The 20,158-nt window shown below is 40.3% G+C and overlaps 1 protein-coding gene across 1 annotated transcript in view; it reads right to left on the reverse strand.

Annotated features, from left to right (window-relative positions):
* AFF3 (ALF transcription elongation factor 3) overlaps positions 1 to 20,158 on the reverse strand; it is a 317,828-nt gene that overhangs the window by 97,687 nt on the left and 199,983 nt on the right. The window contains exon 6 of the mRNA XM_075200161.1: positions 17,606 to 17,657. Within this exon, the coding sequence (XP_075056262.1) occupies positions 17,606 to 17,657 (52 nt within the window). The remainder of the gene's footprint in view (positions 1 to 17,605; positions 17,658 to 20,158) is intronic.

Genomic DNA, 20,158 nt, shown 5'->3' on the forward strand with positions numbered 1-20,158 from the left:
GTTATTACGGTAATAGTGCGCGGAAAAACCGTTAATACAGTAATTTTCTCGCTGGATTTCAGCTCAAAGCTCCCTGAGCCGCGAGCTGAAATCCAGCTAACTATTAACGTATTAACGGTAATAGTTTATCCGCGTCAATTGAATATGCCCCATAGTGTCTATTCAGGAACTTTATTCAAAAGATTTTTAATTTAGACATCACTGTTGAATTAAATGGTTTCTGTATTTTATATTATAATGTGATTTTAATTGTACATTTTAATATTCAGTGTTTCATTTGTTTTTATGATTTGATTACTTACTGCTTATTAAATTTTAAGTAGTACAATCACAAAAACAAACTGATGAACAATATCTATTGTACTTTAGGTCCAAACGAATAACTATAATAAGAGGCTCCCTGGTGCACATCTTTTGGTATTACCTCTGTTTCAGAAGATATAGTGAGGAAGTAAGAAATAGTATGGAGAAGATCATGGGCACAGGGCTGCCGGACAATCCAGCATTTTAAATGCTACTTTACTACAGGTAATGGGAAAATACAAAAGATAATCACTCATACACCTGGTCATCATGGCCAGAAGTGTGACCCCTCTCCTTTAGAAGAGAACAATCCATGCACCATTGGATCGTAAGAGTTAACAATAGTGGTTGTTACAGCTGCCTTCTGAGGAACCTCAGCAAAGTTTGTCATAACATGGTTCCTTTGAATGGAATATAGGGAATTGAGTGAACACAGACCTAAGTAGTGTAGTGCACTAGAGTGCATGATAGTCCATGTTCTCTGTATTTTTACCCCACCCTATCCCAGGGCAAATAACTGTCAAATAATAGGATGCGGACAGACCCTCTTATACCCTAACCCTTACCTTGTCCTTTTGCTCAGCCTCTTCTCTCATCCTTAAATGTGAAAAAAATGTAGGGCTTGATTCATTAAGGAACGTAAATATATTTTGCATTAAATTGCTCTGCGCATGCCCAGAAATGGACTATACACCAGAGAACGCAACTGTATGCAATTCATCTTTGAATGCAATGGACTCTTACGTCAGCCTATTATTTCAAGGGCTGAACAGGGAGGAGAAGAGGCGTATGCACGTAGTCGTACACCCCACAGTAAGGGAGGGCCAAGCCCAAGCGCACACAGCAGCGTCCGATTCAATCCGGGAATTTCTAAGGTATGTGTTTTTCAGTCGTATCACTTGTACCAGCTACGAGACAGGTATAAGTGCCGATGGTCATCTATGCATGCTAGAACATGTGTTTGCAATCAAGAGTAACTGTAAAAATGCATTTTATATCCGATAAAGATTAATGACATCATGATAAATGTATTTCATGGAAAACAAATGAGAGGAAAAAACTTTCTTTTTTTTAAAATAATTTTTCATTAATGACTATGGGCCTGATTCATTAAGGATCTTAACTTGAGAAACTTCTTATTTCAGTCTCCTGGACAAAACCATGTTACAATGCAAGGGGTGCAAAAGTATTCTGTTTAGCACATAAGTTAAATACTGACTGTTTTTTCATGTAGCACACAAATACTTGATAGCTTATTTGTACACTGAAATTTAATGTTGATATTTGTGTGCTACATGAAAAGACATGCAGTATTTAACTTAAGAAGTTTCTCAAGTTAAGATCCTTAATGAATCAGGCCCGATATTATTAACAGATGACAATAATTTAATACTTTTTTGCTGGGACCATATATTCCACATACACTATATGGACAAAAGTATTTGGCCACACTTGTTAATTATTGAATTTAGGTGTTTCAATCACACTTGTTGCCAAAGGTGTATAAAATCAAGCACCTAGCCATGCAGTCTACATTTGCAAACATTTGTGATACAAAATGGGTTGTTCTGAGGAGCTCAGTGACTTGAAGCATGGTATTGTGATAAGATGCCAACTTTGTAATAAGACGGTTCGTGAAACTTCATCCCTGCTGGATATTCCACAGTCAACTGTAAGTGATATTATTAGAAAGTGGAAGTGTTTAGGAACAACAGTAACTCAGCCACGAAGCAGAAAAACATGTAAAATCATAGAGCGGGGTCAATCACTGCTAAGGCACATGGTGCATAAAATCGGATGGAGTGGTGGTGTAGAGCACACCGACACTAGACTGTGGAGCAATGGAAACATGTTCTGTGAAGTAACTAATCACGCTTCTCTGTTTGGCATTCAGATGGGCAAGTCTGGGTTTGGCATATGCGAAGAGAACATTACCTGCCTGACTGCATTATGCTAACTGTTTGGTGGAGGAGGGATAACGGTATGGGGCTGTTTGTCAGGGTGTGGGCTAGGCCCCTTATCTCCAGTGAAGGGCAATCTTAATGTTTCAGCATACCAAGTGATTTTGAACAATGCTATGCTTCCAACTTTGTGACTACAGTTTGGGGAAGGCCCTTTTCTATTCCAACATGACTGTGCCCCATGGTTTGATGAGCTTGGTGTGGAAGAACTTGACTGGCCCCCACAGAGCCCTGACCTCAACCCCATCGAACACCTTTGAGATGAACTGGAATGGAGATTGTGAGCCAGGCCTTCTCATGCACATCACTGCCTGACCTCATAAATGCTCTACAGAATGAATGGGCACAAATTCCCACAGAAACACTCCAACATCTTGTGGAAATCCTTCCAAGAAGAGTGGAAGCTGTTATCGCTGCAAAAGGGGGAACAACTCCATATTAAACTATATGAATTTGAATACAATGTCATTACAGTCCCTGTTGGTGTAATGGTCAAGTGTCCGAATACTTTTGTCCATATAGTGTATGTATTGTACGTATTCTCAATACGGCTGGTTGCATGTATGCAGAGCGTACCTACACCTGTATACAACAAGAAACGTTTCTTCAGATCCGCTTGTAGCTGAACATTAACGTGCGTTTGTCCGATTTAAGTGCGTTTTTTTTAAAAAAAAACACACACTACGTTAATGTTTAGAAGCTCAGATTTGTTATAAAAATATATTTTAAAAATACATTTGTACATATGCTGGAGAGATGCACAGAAGTACAACTGGTTGGTTACATAACGTGGATATGGATGCTATACAGTTTTGTATCCACAGGTGATACTTTCATTTCAGCTCAATAATTTGGTTTATCCTAAAACATTAGAGCCATTTAAAACTGCAATATGAAAATTGGAATTACATTAGTTGACTGCAATATCTATTAGGATGACTTCCCATACCCACAAAAAAAAGATGTAGAAAACACCTTAATGGTATAGTTGGGTTAAGTGATAAGATAAGTGATAAGAGAAATACTGTGCTTTATATTTTTACAGGGGTTGTCATTAATAATTAAAACACAACTGTACTGTAGAATACTGATTATATCTTATAACCCAACCTGTGGTACTTTTATATGGGTGTTTGTAAAAAAAACACAAAAAACCCCACAGCTCACTTAATTGGATTTTACAGATATATATCTCCAAAGACAATAACATATGGTATTGCCTTCTGTTAGGGTAATACTGGTCCTGCATTGTTACACTTACATGTCAGTTTGATGATAAAGGATCTTAAAAGTCAAACAAGATTTTTTTTATTTTGAAAGATTACAGTGTGGAATTATATTTCATTGGTGATGACTGCTTATTTGCAAGGGTGATGTCTCATGTTGGTGATCGCTACTTGACACTGCTGTGCAATTTCCTTTCCCGGACTAATTTATACATTTATCCAGCCGCTCTCAGCACAACATACCAGTGCTTTGACTTTTATGAATCCCTGTGGATGTTGTGTTCAGGCCATACAGATGAACATGCTCTACATATAACAAGCAAGCACAAAGGACTATTTATTTAGACTTGGCAGATGGAATACAGATTGACTGTCCTGGCTATAATTTTTCACATAATTTCTAACAAGGTAGCCTAAGCCAGGAAAAAAAAATCATGTCATAAAGTATTAAAAACAGTATGTTAGATTATACTTCCATTTATTTGCACAGGATGCCAACAGGGTTTCTCTCGTTGCAGTCACAGACACTAAGCTGTTATACTACAATACAAGCTTTATGAGAAGCCTCAATTTTACACCAGTATCATACCCTTTACATATACCAATACAGCTGTAATGTACAAAAGGCATATTGAAACATCTTCACTCAGGGAACCACCCATGGATGCACTTCCCATGGGCGTAGATAACGGGGTAGAAGGGTCAGCACCACTGCAGGGCCTGGCAGGAGAGGGGTACTTAGGGCCCCCCAGCTTATGAGCCCTATATAACTGGCCCAGGATGTCTCCTCACTGCCATGTCTTCTAAACACTGCGCATTTGTGAGGTGCCCGCAGGGGTAGGGGTGGGGGATGTCCGAGCGCCCAAACGCTGCAGGGGGAAAAGGCCCCTGACTTCGTATGCAGGGCACTCGTTTTGCTGTAAGGGGAAAAGGGAATATACAGGAGGGACAGCTCCACGAGGTGAGTGCACCAAGGGAACAGCCCTCGCCGCAGCTATACTCACGTACGCTACTTTTCGATGGTGCCCCCTTGGCTCCTTCCGCGTACCTTGTCTTCCGATTAGCACCTGTAAAACAAGAGAGACAGCACAACAACAACCCTTCCCAACACATCTGTTACTTACCCAATAATGAGGGACCACTATGAAACTCACCACACCGTATGTTACCTCAGACCGACCACTCTTGCGTCCTGAGACGCTGTGCCCCATAGGCCTACGCCCGCGGCCCGAGCCCCGGCCGTTAAGCCCGCCGTGTCCTGGGGCTCAGAACTTAGGTGCCCTCCTGGACGGATGGAGGGGGTTCTATAAACCGCTCCAGACTCTACTTAGTACCTACTTAGGAACCGAGTGTTCCCTACTCTAAGTCAGGACCTAGCATCCTGCAAGCTCTGGGCCGAATGCCCACTTCCAACTACAAGGGCCTACTGCCCGCTCACCATCAGGGTCCTTATGTCCCTCTACCAGCAAGGACCCGGAGTCCTTGCTACACTACAGGGCAGCCACCCTGCTACACTCACGGAAGCCTATTGCTTCTCTAACCAGAGGCCTTATGCCTCTCTCTGCACTAAAAGGGCCTTGCGCCCTCCTACAGTTCAGGGCCTTGCGCCCACTTTAGCTCAGGGCCTTGTGCCCTGCGGGGGAGATGAGCTCCTACCTACTCTGGCCTACAGCCAGAAGCTACTTACGGGCCTTGTGCCCAGCCAGGGAGACAAGCTCCTACCTAAGGGTCTTGTGCCCTGTGTCTACCTAAGAGCCTTGTGCTCTGCGGGGGTGCCACGCTCCTACCTGAGGGCCTTATGCCCTGCACTTACCTAAGGGCCTTGTGCCCTCTAACCACTAAGGGCCTTGCGCCCTCTAAACAACTAGGGCCTTGTGCCCTCTTGACGACTAGGGCCTTGTGCCCTCTAAACGACTAGGGCCTTGTGCCCTCTAAACGACTAGGGCCTTGTGCCCGCTAAACAACAAGGGCCTTGTGCCCCCTTAACACCTACAATGGCCACCGCTACCTGCACCACAGGCCTTATGCCCAACCTAAAAGAGTAATTTGTACTCACCTGCTCCGCGCAGGAAACTCATCTTGACCTGCCGTCTTCGGGTCTTCCAGGCTCCAACCGCCGGCGCCTCTTCTCCTGTTTGGCGCTGTTGAAGGCTGCTTGGCGGGGGCGCTCTTAGCCCTTACAAGGGCTCCCCGTCTACGATCTCGGCTCCGGCGTCTTGCTTGCAGTCTTCGGGCGGCAGGGTAGCTCACAGCCCTTACAAGGGCTCCCTGCCGCTTCTTCTGTTTCTGGACTTCACCCGGCGATGTCCTTCTTCTTTCCCTCCGCCGCCGGACTGACCTCGTGTCGGCGCCATCAGCCGTCGCCGCGAGCCCTGATTGGCTCGCGGTGGTGGCGCCAGTAGTTCGAATGGCCGGAGGCGAGCCAGGATTGGTTCGTCGATCCGGCCGCTGATTGGCCAGCAGCGGGAAGTGAGCTGTGACTGGCTCACTTGCCCGCTGCCCCCGGGAGCTGCAACAAAAGATCGGGGATACTCACCGCTGGAACGCCGGCCCGGTGAGTCTCTTCTGTCTTCTATCTTTCAATCTTCACCTTCTTCAAGGGCCGATGGACGGGGCACTTCTCCACACATTCTCAACCAATTCCTTGGTTTCTAGCATTTTGGTCCATTCACAGTGCAATTCTGAACTACTGAGTACACATAATAGTCATATAGCTCTCACATTGGGCAATATTATTTATTATTTATCAGCAGTTATTTGTATAACACCTACATAATGCACAGTGCTTTAGATTACTTAATTATTCACATTGGTCACTGCCCCAGAGTAGCATACAATCTGTATTCCCTACCACACAGACACACACAAACACACACACAGACACACACACACACACACACAGATACACACACAAAGGTTGATCTCATCAGTAAGTCTTTGAAGTGTGGGAGGAAACCAGAGCACCTAAAGGAACAGGGAGAACATACAAGCTCCAATATGAATGTGTGACTAAGGTTTGAAAGTAATGGAAGCATATCTGATTTTATTTTGTTTAGGTTATTTTGGGTTATAATATGTGTACAATGTATTGACTTATAGTGCTACAATAACCTACACAGTCAGCAGATGACTCATTTTTTCATTTCTGAAACATTTGTGCAGAGTGACTACAGAAGTATAATGACTGTATGCTGTTTTCGAATAAAAAAAACCCCAATTACAATGTATTGACACAGGATAAAAAACAGTATTGCCTAAGGTCATTTTTAAGCAGCCAGAGACCCCCTTATGACTGTTAATTGGGCAATAACTTACCTAGAAGTCCTCCGTCCAAACTTACCTTTTGAATTACAGTCCTTCAATTGTTTTATATGATTCATATGTTATAATTCATTATGGGGATTGTGTCAAAAGCAGTAAAATGAAAAAAAAGCTGTACTGAATTGACAATCTGCTTTTCATAATGTACCCAGGGCAGAGTTCGGTCATTCACTGACCTTTTTAAATTGACTAGTCTATTGCACACTCCATGGATAAAGAACGTGATAACCTCCTGTAAAGCACAGAACAGAAGAATCAAGAGAACAAATCTTGCCTGATGTTGTAGAACTTAAGGGACTCTCTTAAAGAGAGGTGAAGACAAAGTTATTGCTAAGGGGATAAAGAACTGCATGGAGCTGCCTCTTCCACAGGTCATATTTCTGCTACCTCTATAGCTGTCAAGTTGCCCTTGCAGTTTCTCTAGCTTTCGAATGCCAATTAGCTGCCCTGTCCTTTTTCAATGTAGCTGAATTATTTGCCAGGATGAAAAATTTCCAGTAAGGTACATTCCATCTGATTGATTACTTGGTAGATAATTGAAATCGGCTGCTTAAAGGAGAAAAAGCTCTCAGTTTAAACTATAGAATTTGCCCATTACAGTGATATATTGCATTATATAGAATGGTGCAAGTACATCAGGTCACGATGATCTGTTTAAATGTGCAATATATAGTTACTACTAATCCATTTTAAGTGATTGCTGGATATGTCTTTTTTAATGAAAATCAATTACTGATATTTTAAAAAAACTAGTATCATGTTTTATTGTAAAGGGCTACATAATATGTGTCCATATAAAGATTTTTCAGTGCCAGAACTGATGTGTGTTTGTGTGTATGTATGCATGTATGTATAACATAGGATTCTGCAATCAATTTATCAAACATGAAAGGCTACTGCTATTTTTACACTCCTGTTTCACTATGTGTTTACAAAAGCAATATACAACAGTATATGATGATATCTGATGCTCCATACCTTCCATTATTTAAGGTAATAAGCTGGGAAAGCATCTGACCCCACCCCCAATCTGACAACCACGCCCATTAGTCATACCCTGAACACCCAAACCCTTTTGACAGATGTTAAACCACTAAGGCCTGTCCCTTTTGCCCCCGCAAATCTGGACTATTTGGGTATACTTGCTCTACTCACTGATGGGAACGCTCTAAACTAGAGATAATGGATTTGGGTTCACGCAGACAATCACCTGGCATGGAACCTTCTTCCCTTGACCTAGTGTTCAATAGAGCGGAATACTTTCTCTGTATTATGTTAATATGTTAGTTGGATGCATGATGTTAACCTTTAATGACATTTAGCAGTGCACTGGGAAATTAGATCAGTGAGTAATGTTTAAACCAAGTGAGCCTTTTGACGGTAGGAATTTAGTCTGATACACAGAGTAACATTTTCCACTGGGCATAAATTGTCTTTAGCAAAAATTAATTAAATTCAATATAGAAAGAAAAAGCTCAAATGATTACAATGCAACATGTAAAATGATTACCAGCATATATCATGCTCTGCTTCTGAGTAGGGCAGCCAGAAGCAGAGCATTGCTGTGTTATCCAACAGTGGAAAATCACTGAGTTTATTTTTTTTAGCAGTCAAAGAGATTTTCCGCTGCTTCCAATTGCTGCTGAAAATAGCTATATTTAGGCATACTTGCATCCCGAGTTCCGGGTAGCAAGCCATTCTCCTGTATCCTGTCCACCTCCTAGTGAAGTGGGCAGGATGGGGGCCTCCATGACATGATTCATATAATTTTGGCCCCACCCCAGAGGGAAACTGATGCTTCCGCGGCATTGTGATGCATGGGTATGACCAAAATAATGCGATTCATCACATTTCCCCACCCCCCTCCATCCTTACACTTCTGTAAGGAGTTGGAAAGTATGCATCAAGGGCATCATTTCAGAAACGCAAAACAGTCAAGGCATAGAGCAAAATCATGTTTTTTAATACCATGTACCTTGATTTGTGCAAGCGCCCGTAGATTTCTGTGAAAACACATGAGTTTGCAGAGCAAGATAGCAATGTTTGCAGAGCAGCTGAAGCTTACAGCAGTCAATGGGAGGAGTTGGGTGGAGTGAAGGTATTCCTTGCAAAGTGCAGCGTAGACGCAGCAGTGTGCCAAGATTTGCGGAACAGTGTAAAACTGGAGTTAATTTTGGAGCGAGGTTATTTAAATGACATAAAAGGGTGGATATTTTTAATGGGAAGCCTACCAGTTTCAGTACAGTGGAGAAATGCATCACTATGTGCAGTAATGTAAAAAGGGCTTCAAACATGCAAAAATTACACATGTAATAAAGATAGCCCCAATGTCCCCTCACTCGCATGATTAATTTCAGGTAAATAAAAATTAAATATTTTATTTAATTAAATGGTTGCTTCCAGAGTTGTAATAATACCATAGCAGCCCATGTGATTTCCCTTAATGCTACTGGCATATGGGTGCTTTGTGCATCCGTATACGTTAGCTTAGGGAACGCTATACGTTTACGCTGTGTTTTCCAGAACATAGTCAGGAATTTACCATAGTGGTAAATTCCTGACACACAAGAACTGATACCCCCAGCTGTCCCAATTTAGAAGGGGATTCTGGGGACCGCCATCCAGACAATGAGGACTTTTGTTGGGATGTATATACTGTTCACCACAGTGATGGGTTGCCATGTATAATGCCAAGCTGTTTATAAGAGAGGGCAGGTGGGTTGAGGCATCCTAGAGAATTAGAAATGCTGGACTTGCCCTTGGAGTAAGTGCACATATCATCATGAGGTGATCACACCGACACCATGACATGATTACACCACCTTTTTCAGCTGCTTTCACTGTCCTGAATGCAAAATCTTTAAATGTTGGGTGTGAACACTACTTATGAAAGAAAAGATTCCTAAGCTAATAAATGTAGTTAGCACAGGATGATATTATGTGGGGTGGTGAAGAGGGGATGGGGTCCCTTCATAATATTGCTATGGGGCCCTTTTATTGCTAATTACAACCTTGGTTGCATATAAAATGGTAGGAGATTGGTCAATGGATGTCATGTGTACACTATTGCACATTGCGCCTCTTCAGATTTCTCTGCCTCTCTGCACATCTGGGCACACTATTAGTTTGTGGAGGGTTAATGTGAGTAGGGTAAGCCATCTTGGTGCACCAATGAAATACCAAGCTCTACTTTTTGGTTTTTAAAGGTTTAACATGCTAAGTAAGTGCCAGTTAATTATCAGGGAGAGATCTACATTTTTCTGTAGCCTTTTATCCACTGGGCTAAATTGTAAATATGTCAGCAGTGATTGACAGAGTATGACTGCAGGGAAATTGCTGGTGTGACATTCTCCAGTAACTATGGGAACTTATTTCCACTGCAATGTTTAAGAACATAATCATCATCATCATCAGCTATTTATATAGCGCCACTAATTCTACAGTACTGTACAGAGAACTCACATCAGTCCCTGCCCTATTGGAGCTTACAGTTGATATTCCCTATCACACGAACACACACTGAGAGGGACTAAGGTCAATTTGATAGCAGCCAATTAACCTACTAGTATGAGTTTAGAGTGTGGGAGGAAATCGGAGCACCCGGAGGAAACCCACGCAAACACGGGGAGAGCATACAAACTACACACAGATAAGGCCATGGTTGGGAATTGACTTCAGTGCTGTGAGGCAGAAGTGCTAACCATTAAGCCACCGTGCTCACACATCACTGCATAAAGGTTGCAAATGTGCTCCTACTCTATTCTGTGGTGGACAGGAAATTGCATTGTACAGAATGACAACACTCCCTTTCCACATATAGCCAATAACTTTTTTTAATTACCTCCAACCTACTAAAGCAAAAGGGAGGCAGACTATAGTAACCCCTGGATATACCATACTGTTATTAATCAAGGGCATAACTTTATTTTTATAGTATTATAGATATTTAAATAACTGGGCAAAGATCTACTAACTTACATGGTATAGAGCACAAATTGGGGGTCAGTTATGAGATGATGGAGCAGTGCAAACTTTACAGCTCTGCTTCAATTAGCATTTGCAAGTGCAAAATTGTGAGCTTTTTTACATATATTATTTATTAATATTTATTATTATTATTATTATTATTATTATTATTATTATTAGTTAGTGACATTATGAAAGGGGGGCCTCACGCTTGATGGTTTTGCCTTTTTTTCCGCAAACCAGACTCTGGGATAAGGACATTAGAGCTGGGAGCACTTTGGGGGGGAAGTGGCACAACCTTTTTTTTAGATTAGTTATTAGTACCAATCCAGACCCAACCCCACCCCATGCTAATCCATAATAACATCCCCCCTAACCTTTCCCCACCCCCTGAAACTAATTTTTAAAAGATTCTTTGGATCCCGGAAGATGTTTGATGTCTATTTTAAAAAAATGATTTTACATACTGTTATATATGTATCTGTAATATATTGCAAATATTTTAGAACATTTGTTGCAAAATAAGTTTAAGAAAATATATTGAATATTATTTTTTTTACACTAGCAAGGTCTGTACTGATGATGATGATGATGATGATGATAATGCTGATGATCAGCATGGATTGTTGCACCAGTCCTACAGCACCACAATATATGACTCCTGACAGGTGTATATGTGGTAGTGTCCAAGTATGACCCATCTTTACCGTACACTACCTACGCTTACCCACCCTTTCCCTCCCCCGTTCTGCCTCTCCAAGTGTAAGGAGGCTCAAGTAACAAATCTGCAAACTGATGCAAGCAGCTTTTTTTTTTGGGGGGGGGGGCATATGCAGTAAAAATATATTATATGTTTTAAGGATAAATTGGCCTAGCTTATAGATCTTAATTTCGAAAACTTTTAGGTTAAATACTATTTAATGTTAAATTTTACTAAGCATATTACGTTATCTTTCTAGCTAACTTTTATGCATTCTAGACATCTATTTATATCAGGCCCTGTGGTTTCTTTTCATTGCTGTAAAATGCTACATAGCTTTGCTCTTCTCTCCTCATTGGGTACCATTCGACTCAGAGAGCAACTTTAACAAGGCACTGAAAATAGACACTGGTGATACTTGGCTGAAAATGAAACATTTTAATTGAATGCATTTTTATCGTTCATCTTTTTATCACTGCTATATTGTATCATCTGTTGTTTTTATCTGGAGAAGATAGATAACTTCTAATAAGGAAGTAAAGCTGGATACACACCTATCATACTTAAGAGGGAATGTCTCTAACAATTTCACCAACGATTGAAAGTCCCAATGAGCATACAGATTCATGTGTACACACATACACATCTAAGGGTCATTTCTCTATACTCATTCTCCTGTACCTCTCTGCTGCTTTTGACACTGTTGACCACCCTCTTGTCTTACACACCCTTCTTTCCTGGTTCACTTCCTACCTATTGAACCGTTCTTTTAGTGTTTCTACCTCTGGCACATCCTTCCCTCCACTCCCACTTTCTTTTGGGGTCCCACAAGGTTATGTTCTTGGTCCTTTTGGAGCACTAATTCACTCATTCAGGCTCCAGTACCACCTCTAGACTGATGACCCAAATCTATATCTCTTTCCCGATCTCTCTCCTTCTATACTATCTTGTGTAACCAACTGTCTTTCAGTCAGTTTCAGTTATTTCCACATGGATGTCCCAATGCTACCTAAAGCTCAACATATCCAAAACAGAGCTCATTATTGTCCCTCCTGCCAGAATCACCACCTCCCCTCAAATCTCCCTCACTGTCAAAAACACCACAATTTCCTCAGACTCCCAAGCCCGCTGCCTTGGTGTCACACTTGATTCCGCCCTCTGCTTTATTTCTTACATACAGACTCTCTCCCAGTCCTGTCGATTTCCACCTTAAAAACATTGCCAGAATACGCCCTTTTCTTACTCAACATGCTAAAACTCTTATCCATTCTCTCATCATCTCCCGTTTTGACTTCTACAACCTCCGGCTATCTGCCATTCCCAACACCCATATATCCATACTTCAATCCATCCTAAATGCTGCTGCAAAACTGATCTTTATTTCTCACCGCTCCATATCTGCTGCACCACTTTGCAAATCCCTACACTGGCTCCCTGTGTCCTACAGAATCCAATTCAAATTACTCACCCTTACCTACAAAGCCCTCAACAGCACCACCCCTTCATACATCTCAAATTTCATATCAAAATACTCTGCCTCCCGCCTCAATAGATCTACCTCTGACCTGAGCCTTGTCTCGTCTCTGGTAACCACCTCTCACTCCTGTCTACAAAACTTCATCCGTGATGCTCCCCACTTTTTCCCTAATAATAATAATAATAATAATAATAATAATAATAATAATAATAATACATTTTGGGTTTCTGTTTTTATCATTAACATTATTTTATATTATAATATTAAATTATATGTGCAGATGTACATCAAAACATATACAAATACATATACTTTATTAAAAAAATGTAATAAATTTTGGAAACAAACTACATATTGTGAGTGTATATTCAAACCAAATAGATTTTATTTAAGTATCAGTGTGAATTAAAATATCCTTATTATCATAACATACAGAGAACTCCAGATATTGATGTCACAAAGTTATTTAGTCACAAAGTTATCCATGTAAATACTTCTATGTATCAACTTAATTTAGCAGAGAATAGCAAACTAGAAGTTCACTCTTTTTAGGAATGCAGCTGTCTCAGTTTATATATGGAGAGTTGCCACAGATGATAATGTCAGCTCATCCGTCCAGCGGAAGTGAAGCTCTCATTAATCTCATTCACACTGTTCTTAGTACGCTAGCCCAATGTGTCGATCTTAATTCCGCTTCGGGTATGTTCTCAGTCTGAAGCGGTTTCCGCACACCTCTTTAATTTGGGGCTCTTGTACTTATACCCCAATTTTAAAATGTTATGACTACATTCATTGCATACAGCAATTTCCTCAGAGGCACAATGTTAACAGCTTCCAGGTCTTATATGCTGAATATAGAGTCCCACAATGCATGGTTCGTTTCTACATGTACATATTTATAATTACAATTTTATTATACCTGTCTGGTGCTGCCATTTTTGTATTTTTGTTGTGGTTAATATTTTGGGAATACAGACTCCAGGGGCAAGCTGTTTGCATTTTATAACAACATATAACATTTTTTTGTTTTATTTAAATACAGCGCAGGTTTATTTCCTTCCCCCATCTTTTTCCACGTTATTCATCACACCAAGAGTATGCTGAATTCCAAAGGAACTCCAGGCACATCTGTAAACTGGTAGTGACGTGTCAACCCTGCATTACCTTCTTGAAAATGACCCCTAGTATCAGCAGTTTTGTGAAGTTTTCAAATATGTTTCTAAACAATTGTAGTTGTTGGGATGAGAGTTGGATGAGGAACCAGATTACCTTCAATAAGATCAGCATCCAGAGGAAACCTGGAAGTAACCCATTAATTTCTCACACTTGTCTTCCTAATTTTTCCTTCTCTTATGCCAGTTTACTGTCTAGAACCCGAAAGGGCCATAACTTCTGTCATCTCCCACAGGAGCAAGACCTAGGTCAGTGACTTGATCCAGGTCCAGCTACATATTTATACTGAGTGGACTGGACATTCCTTATGGCCGCAAACCAAGCAACCTTAAAAAAGTTGGACTACACCTGGAGGCGACCACTGATCAAACTTAGGTATATGAAAATAGTGGGACATTCTAGGCGAAATGATTCTTAATTATACAGTCATGGCCAAAAGTTTTGAGAATAACACAAATATTATTTTTCACAAAGTCTGCTGCTTCAGTTTTTATGATGGCAACTTGCATATACTCCAGAATGTCATGAAGAGTGATCAGATGAATTGCAATTAATTTCAAAGTCCCTCTTTGCCATGACAATGAACCTTATCCCAAACAAAACATTTCCACTGCATTTCAGCCCTGCCACAAATGGACCAGCTGACATCAGATCAGTGATTCTCTTATTAACACAGGTAAGAGTTTTGATGAGGAAAAGGCTGGAGATCACTCTGTCATACTGATTGAGTTAAAATAACAGACTGGAAGCTTTAAAAGGAGGGTGGTGCTTGAAATCATTGTTCTTCCTCTGTTTCCCATGGTTAGCTGCAAGGAAACACGTGCAGTCATCATTGCTTTGCAAAAAAAGGGCTTCACAGGCGAGGATATTGCTGCTAGCAATATTGCACCTAGATCAACCATTTATCGGATCATCAAGAACTTCAAGGAGAGTGGTTCAATAGTTGTAAAGAAGGCTTCAGGACAGTAAGGCGAAGATTTTTGGAGGATGGCCTGTTGTCAAGAAGGCCAGCAAAGAAGCCACTTCTCTCCAGGAAAAACATCAGGGACAAACTGATATTCTGCAAAAGGTACAGGGATTGGCCTGCTGAGGAATGAGGTAATGTCATTTTCTCTGATGAATCCCCTTTTAGATTGTTTGGGGCATCTGGAAAAAAACTCTTGTCCGGAGAAGGAAAGGTGAGTGCTACCATCAGTCCTGTGTCATGCCAACAGTAAAGCATCCTGAGACCATTCATATGTGGGGTTGCTTCTCAGCCAAGGGAGTGGTCACACTCACAATTTTGCCTAAAAACATAGCCATGAATAAAGAATGGTACCAAAACATTCTCCAAGAGCAACTTCTTCTAACCACCCAAGAACAGTTTGGTGACGAACAATGCTTTTTCCAGCATGATGGAGCACCTTGCCATAAGGCAAAAGTGATAACTAATTGGTTCTGGGATCAAAACATCAAAATTTTGGGTCCATGGCCAGGAACCTCCCCAGACCTTAATCCCATTGAGAACCTGTGGTCAATCCTCAAGAGGCGGGTGAACAAACAAAAACCCACAAATTCTGACAAACTCCAAGCATTGATTAGGCAAGAATGGGCGGCCATCAGTCAGTATGGGGCCCAGAAGTTGATTGACAGCATGCCAGGGCGAATTGCAGAGGTCTTCAAAAAGAAGGGTCAACACTGCAAATATTGACTCTTCGCATAAACCTAATGTAATTGTCAATAAAAGCCTTTGACACTTATGAAATGGTTGTAATTTTACTTCAGTATACCATAGCAACATCTGACAAAAAAGTCTAAAGCAGCAAACTTTGTGAAAAACAATATTTGTTTCATTCTCAAAACTTTTGGCCATGACTGTAAAAAGGAAACACATGATCAAGGTCATAAAACAACCCACTTTTTTGATGTTTGGGTTACACTCTGTAGCAACATATGTAAGATGTTCAGACATATTTCATTGCTGAATTGAATGACAGCAAGGAACACAATATTCAAGAGCAATCAGTCTAAATAAAACCAAGTGAGACTAAGTAGCACCCACTTCTGGTATTTTTGAGTAAGCGTCCCTCCAAATACAACCAAAGTCACGTATAACCATAAAAGATATAAAAACTTAGGAAGCCTAACAATTATTTTGTGCATGTTATACGTCTTAATGATAAATTGCAACTTAAAACTAGAACACTGAAAAATTACCAGCTTACTTCAGGACCACTGTTTGCTCAAAGACGAGCGATCATTAAAAGATAATGTTAAACACTGAACTTTCATATGAAAAATCCTGCAGATACTATATGGAATCCTAATCTTTTAACTCTTGCTGTTAAGGATTGCTCACATTAGATGGAACATGTTCAGGACTATGTTCATCCACTGCAGGAGCAACATCTGCCTGTAAAACCAAACGTCCAGAAGGGATAAACAACAATAATAAAATTCCTAAAGGTCAAGTGGCCCAATCATAAAACAAAGGGTCAAGAAGACTTCTGATTCACACCCTTTAAAAGTTACTAAACAAATCTAATCAGAACTCTTTTGTAAGCTACTCTGAGAAGCACATAAGAGTACACCAGGCAATACACCATCAGATTCTTTTCAGGTCTACTTTAAAAGCAGATATATAATGGGTGTTCATTTTAAAAACAAGTCCTGAAACTTTACTCTAACTGCTTGGAAGTATGGAAGAACGTAGGTCCTTCCTTTACTTAGTTTTTATTCTCCAGGGACCCACCACTGAAGAAGATGTTGATCTGTCAGGTAATGATGCAGTCATTGCCCTGGTTATGTCACTGGCAATCCTTTGCATTTAACTGAGACCCCCATCTTCACACAGGGAAAAGGGATGTATGGCTGTGGTTCTGGGACAGCCTCATGTGGTGTGGGAGGATATCTCGTTGTCCAGTTCCAACTGAAATAATTTTTTTTGCCAGACTTGTATATATATTGCTGGCACATACATATTCTCCGGGATTGGGTTTAGCTAATTAAATTACCAGCTGCACCAGATAAACCCATTTTTCCAGACAAATTCTCTGCTAGACTGTAAATCCGACTATTTCATGAATAGAGTGCTAGGTGTAACGACCTCACGCACTTCTTCTTGGGTTTTGCACTACATCGCCCCATCATAAATTACTCCAATTTGTATTCCATAGTTTCCTTTGAAATTTGTAATCCTTTTCTGAAATATCTATTATTTTTATTGATATTATTGAACAATACATTTAGATGCATATATTCCTGATCCTGACATTTCAACATCAAGAATGGAAAACATACTGTAAATATTCCTTCCCCTTTTCACTTGGGAAAAAAGTAAAAACCTTTACTGGAATGCCGATACAATTGAACTATTCTAATGACTATTTTAAATGCCAGTGCATAACATTTGCATATAGTTTGAAGTTAATTGTCTTATACTTCTCTTTAAAGAAGAATAAAAAAAAACCATACAAATTATAAAGGTGAATAGTATTACCTGATGACAATCTTCCTCATCACTGCTTAATTTCAGGTCATCTTCTAACATTCTATGAGTGACAAAAATATAAGATATACTTTAAAACATGTAGTTTATTTAAAAAATAAAACAAATGTTAACAAATAGCATTAATAATTATGTTAATAACAATGCTACAAATACTATTGTGCATCTGAGTTTGCCCAATTAGTACAGTATTATAAAACCACAGCACAATCCTTGTTGGTGTATGACAAATTATAATTACCTAAGAAAACATATCCAAGACCTAAAGTGGCTTCTGAGAAGGATATTACAGATCAAACAGCATTTAAGTACTGGAGAATGAAAAAGGCTTAATTACTATTACAAATTGGTTTGTATTTCCTATTACCATTATTTTTAAGAAATAGTAGCACATTTTTATTCTGCATGAAACAATTTATATAATAATATAATAGATATTCAGTATAAAATGGGCAGGTAACTAATAAGAAAAAAATAGAATGAGATAAAAGCCAAGATGAAGGTTAATTAAATGTGGCACCAATTGTGTGAGTTAAAGTAAAAATCAGCAGATAATTTAATGATTTCTGCAAGAATTCTCAGTTGACTGTTTGTCTCCAGCTCAATGTTGATATTACAATCCCTCCAGTCCTCTATGGAGCTCTACTAAATAGTCCATAAGTTTTCCTGTGCTGTGAACTGTTGAGCATGGTGGAGGGATTACAGGTGTTGAGTACCACCCTCTGCAGACAAGACGTAATTATTAATTAATAGGTAGATAAACTGTAGAAAAATTGTTGCACTGACATTTCCAGCATTGCACAAACACTTGCATGAACATCTTTTTATGTAGGGCATAATGAGTTGTAGACTTTTCCAGAGCAGAATGTATATATAAAATTTACTATATATACTGGAAGTTGACAACCCCTTTAAGGACATGATTTCTCTGGCAACACTTTAAGTCAGCGTTCTACTCATGGACTATGACATAGGAAGTAGACCTCAAGACTGACTGTTTTGACATGTTTGGAACTCATCATTGGGATTTTCCAAGGGCATTTATCAAAGTCCAAACTTGGGGATGTACTAATGTATGTGTGACGGACATTTCCACAAAGTAAAAAAGCTCTGCTGTATGCCTGCAAATGCTTCCCAGAGAGATGTTCAACTTTAGGGAAATGCTGTTTAGGGAACCTGTGTTATAAATGGAGAGAAGGATGGGCTCATCAAGTCTGAGTCTGGGTCTCCTGTTCTGCTATCAGACTGATTAATGCTTGCACCTGTGAACTATGGTTAAAGGGCTGCAAGGCAGTGGATTCAATCTCTTACTAGCTGGGTAAAAAGACTGCAGAGTCTCTATGAGAGGAAGTCTGATTTATGCTGTGAGAAAACTGTGCTGGAACTTCCTATGTTGTGTTTTAGTTTGTTAGTCAGGTGTGACTTTAATTAGTGCCAGACAGGCAAATTTATTTTGAAGTTTATTTCACTCTCTTGCTTAATAAAACCAGTTGGGGCTAGTTGTACCCAAAGCCTTGGACTTCTCATCTACCTCAGGAGATGACACCTGTTCCCCTACTGCAGTCATTATATATATATATATATATATATATATATATATATAGTGGCAATTTGAACACTTTGCCACCGCCTAATAGAGGAAAGAGTGGAATTTTCTTTATTAAAGGGGATTTGTTGTATAGGATGGAGGTTGTTCAGGGAAAGAAAGTTGAACAGCTGTTAATGCCACAGGTACATGTGCCTTTAATATTAGAAACCGCACACACACACCTTTGTGAGGGTCATTTAGGAGAGGATAAGACTCGGGAGAGAGTTTTACTACGTTGTTACTGGCCAGAAATACATAGGGCTGTAAAAAGCTATTGCTAATCCTGCCCAAACTGTAAAAATACCTCTCCAAAACCTGACTACAGGGCCCCATTCTTGTATAAGAAGAAGAGAGATAGAGGCCGCCAGTTGATTAAAAGTCAAGAATGACAAGTTAAACATGTCGGTATTCTAAAAACCTGACATGAGGATGCCCCACTGCGAGGACATAGACTGAGACCTAACCTTAAAACTGCAGATGCTCACTTTCATAAAAATGCACCTCCCATAGCATCTACTTCACTGGGGTTGATGAAGCCAAAGGGACCAGTGTATGACAAAGAGGGCAGTTTTGCGCTCCCTGCAGAGTCCGCTTTGTGTAGCTGGACGAAGCTAAGGGGAGGGGTATGTGCAATTGGGACACTTTGCCACCATCTAATAGAGGATGATTTAACCCTCTCTTCACCTTTAGGCTGTGGTTTCCCTGGGAAACCACAGCCTAAAGGTGCAGAGAGGGTTAAATCTGCACACACACACACACACACACACACACACACACACACACACACACACCAGGAGACCAGGTGGAGCACCTGGTCTAATCAATTAAGGAGTCAGCCAGAGCAAGGCCTGACAGGAAGCTTAAAAAGCTGGGTTTGATCTGTGTGTGAGAGACTGGTGCAAAAAAGTGGCCAGTGACTAGTCAGGGACCTAACTGTTAAAGCCAGTGTTTAGTGC

The sequence above is a fragment of the Mixophyes fleayi genome, chromosome 2 (genome assembly GCF_038048845.1).
Source record: "Mixophyes fleayi isolate aMixFle1 chromosome 2, aMixFle1.hap1, whole genome shotgun sequence".
Lineage (NCBI taxonomy): Eukaryota > Metazoa > Chordata > Amphibia > Anura > Limnodynastidae > Mixophyes > Mixophyes fleayi.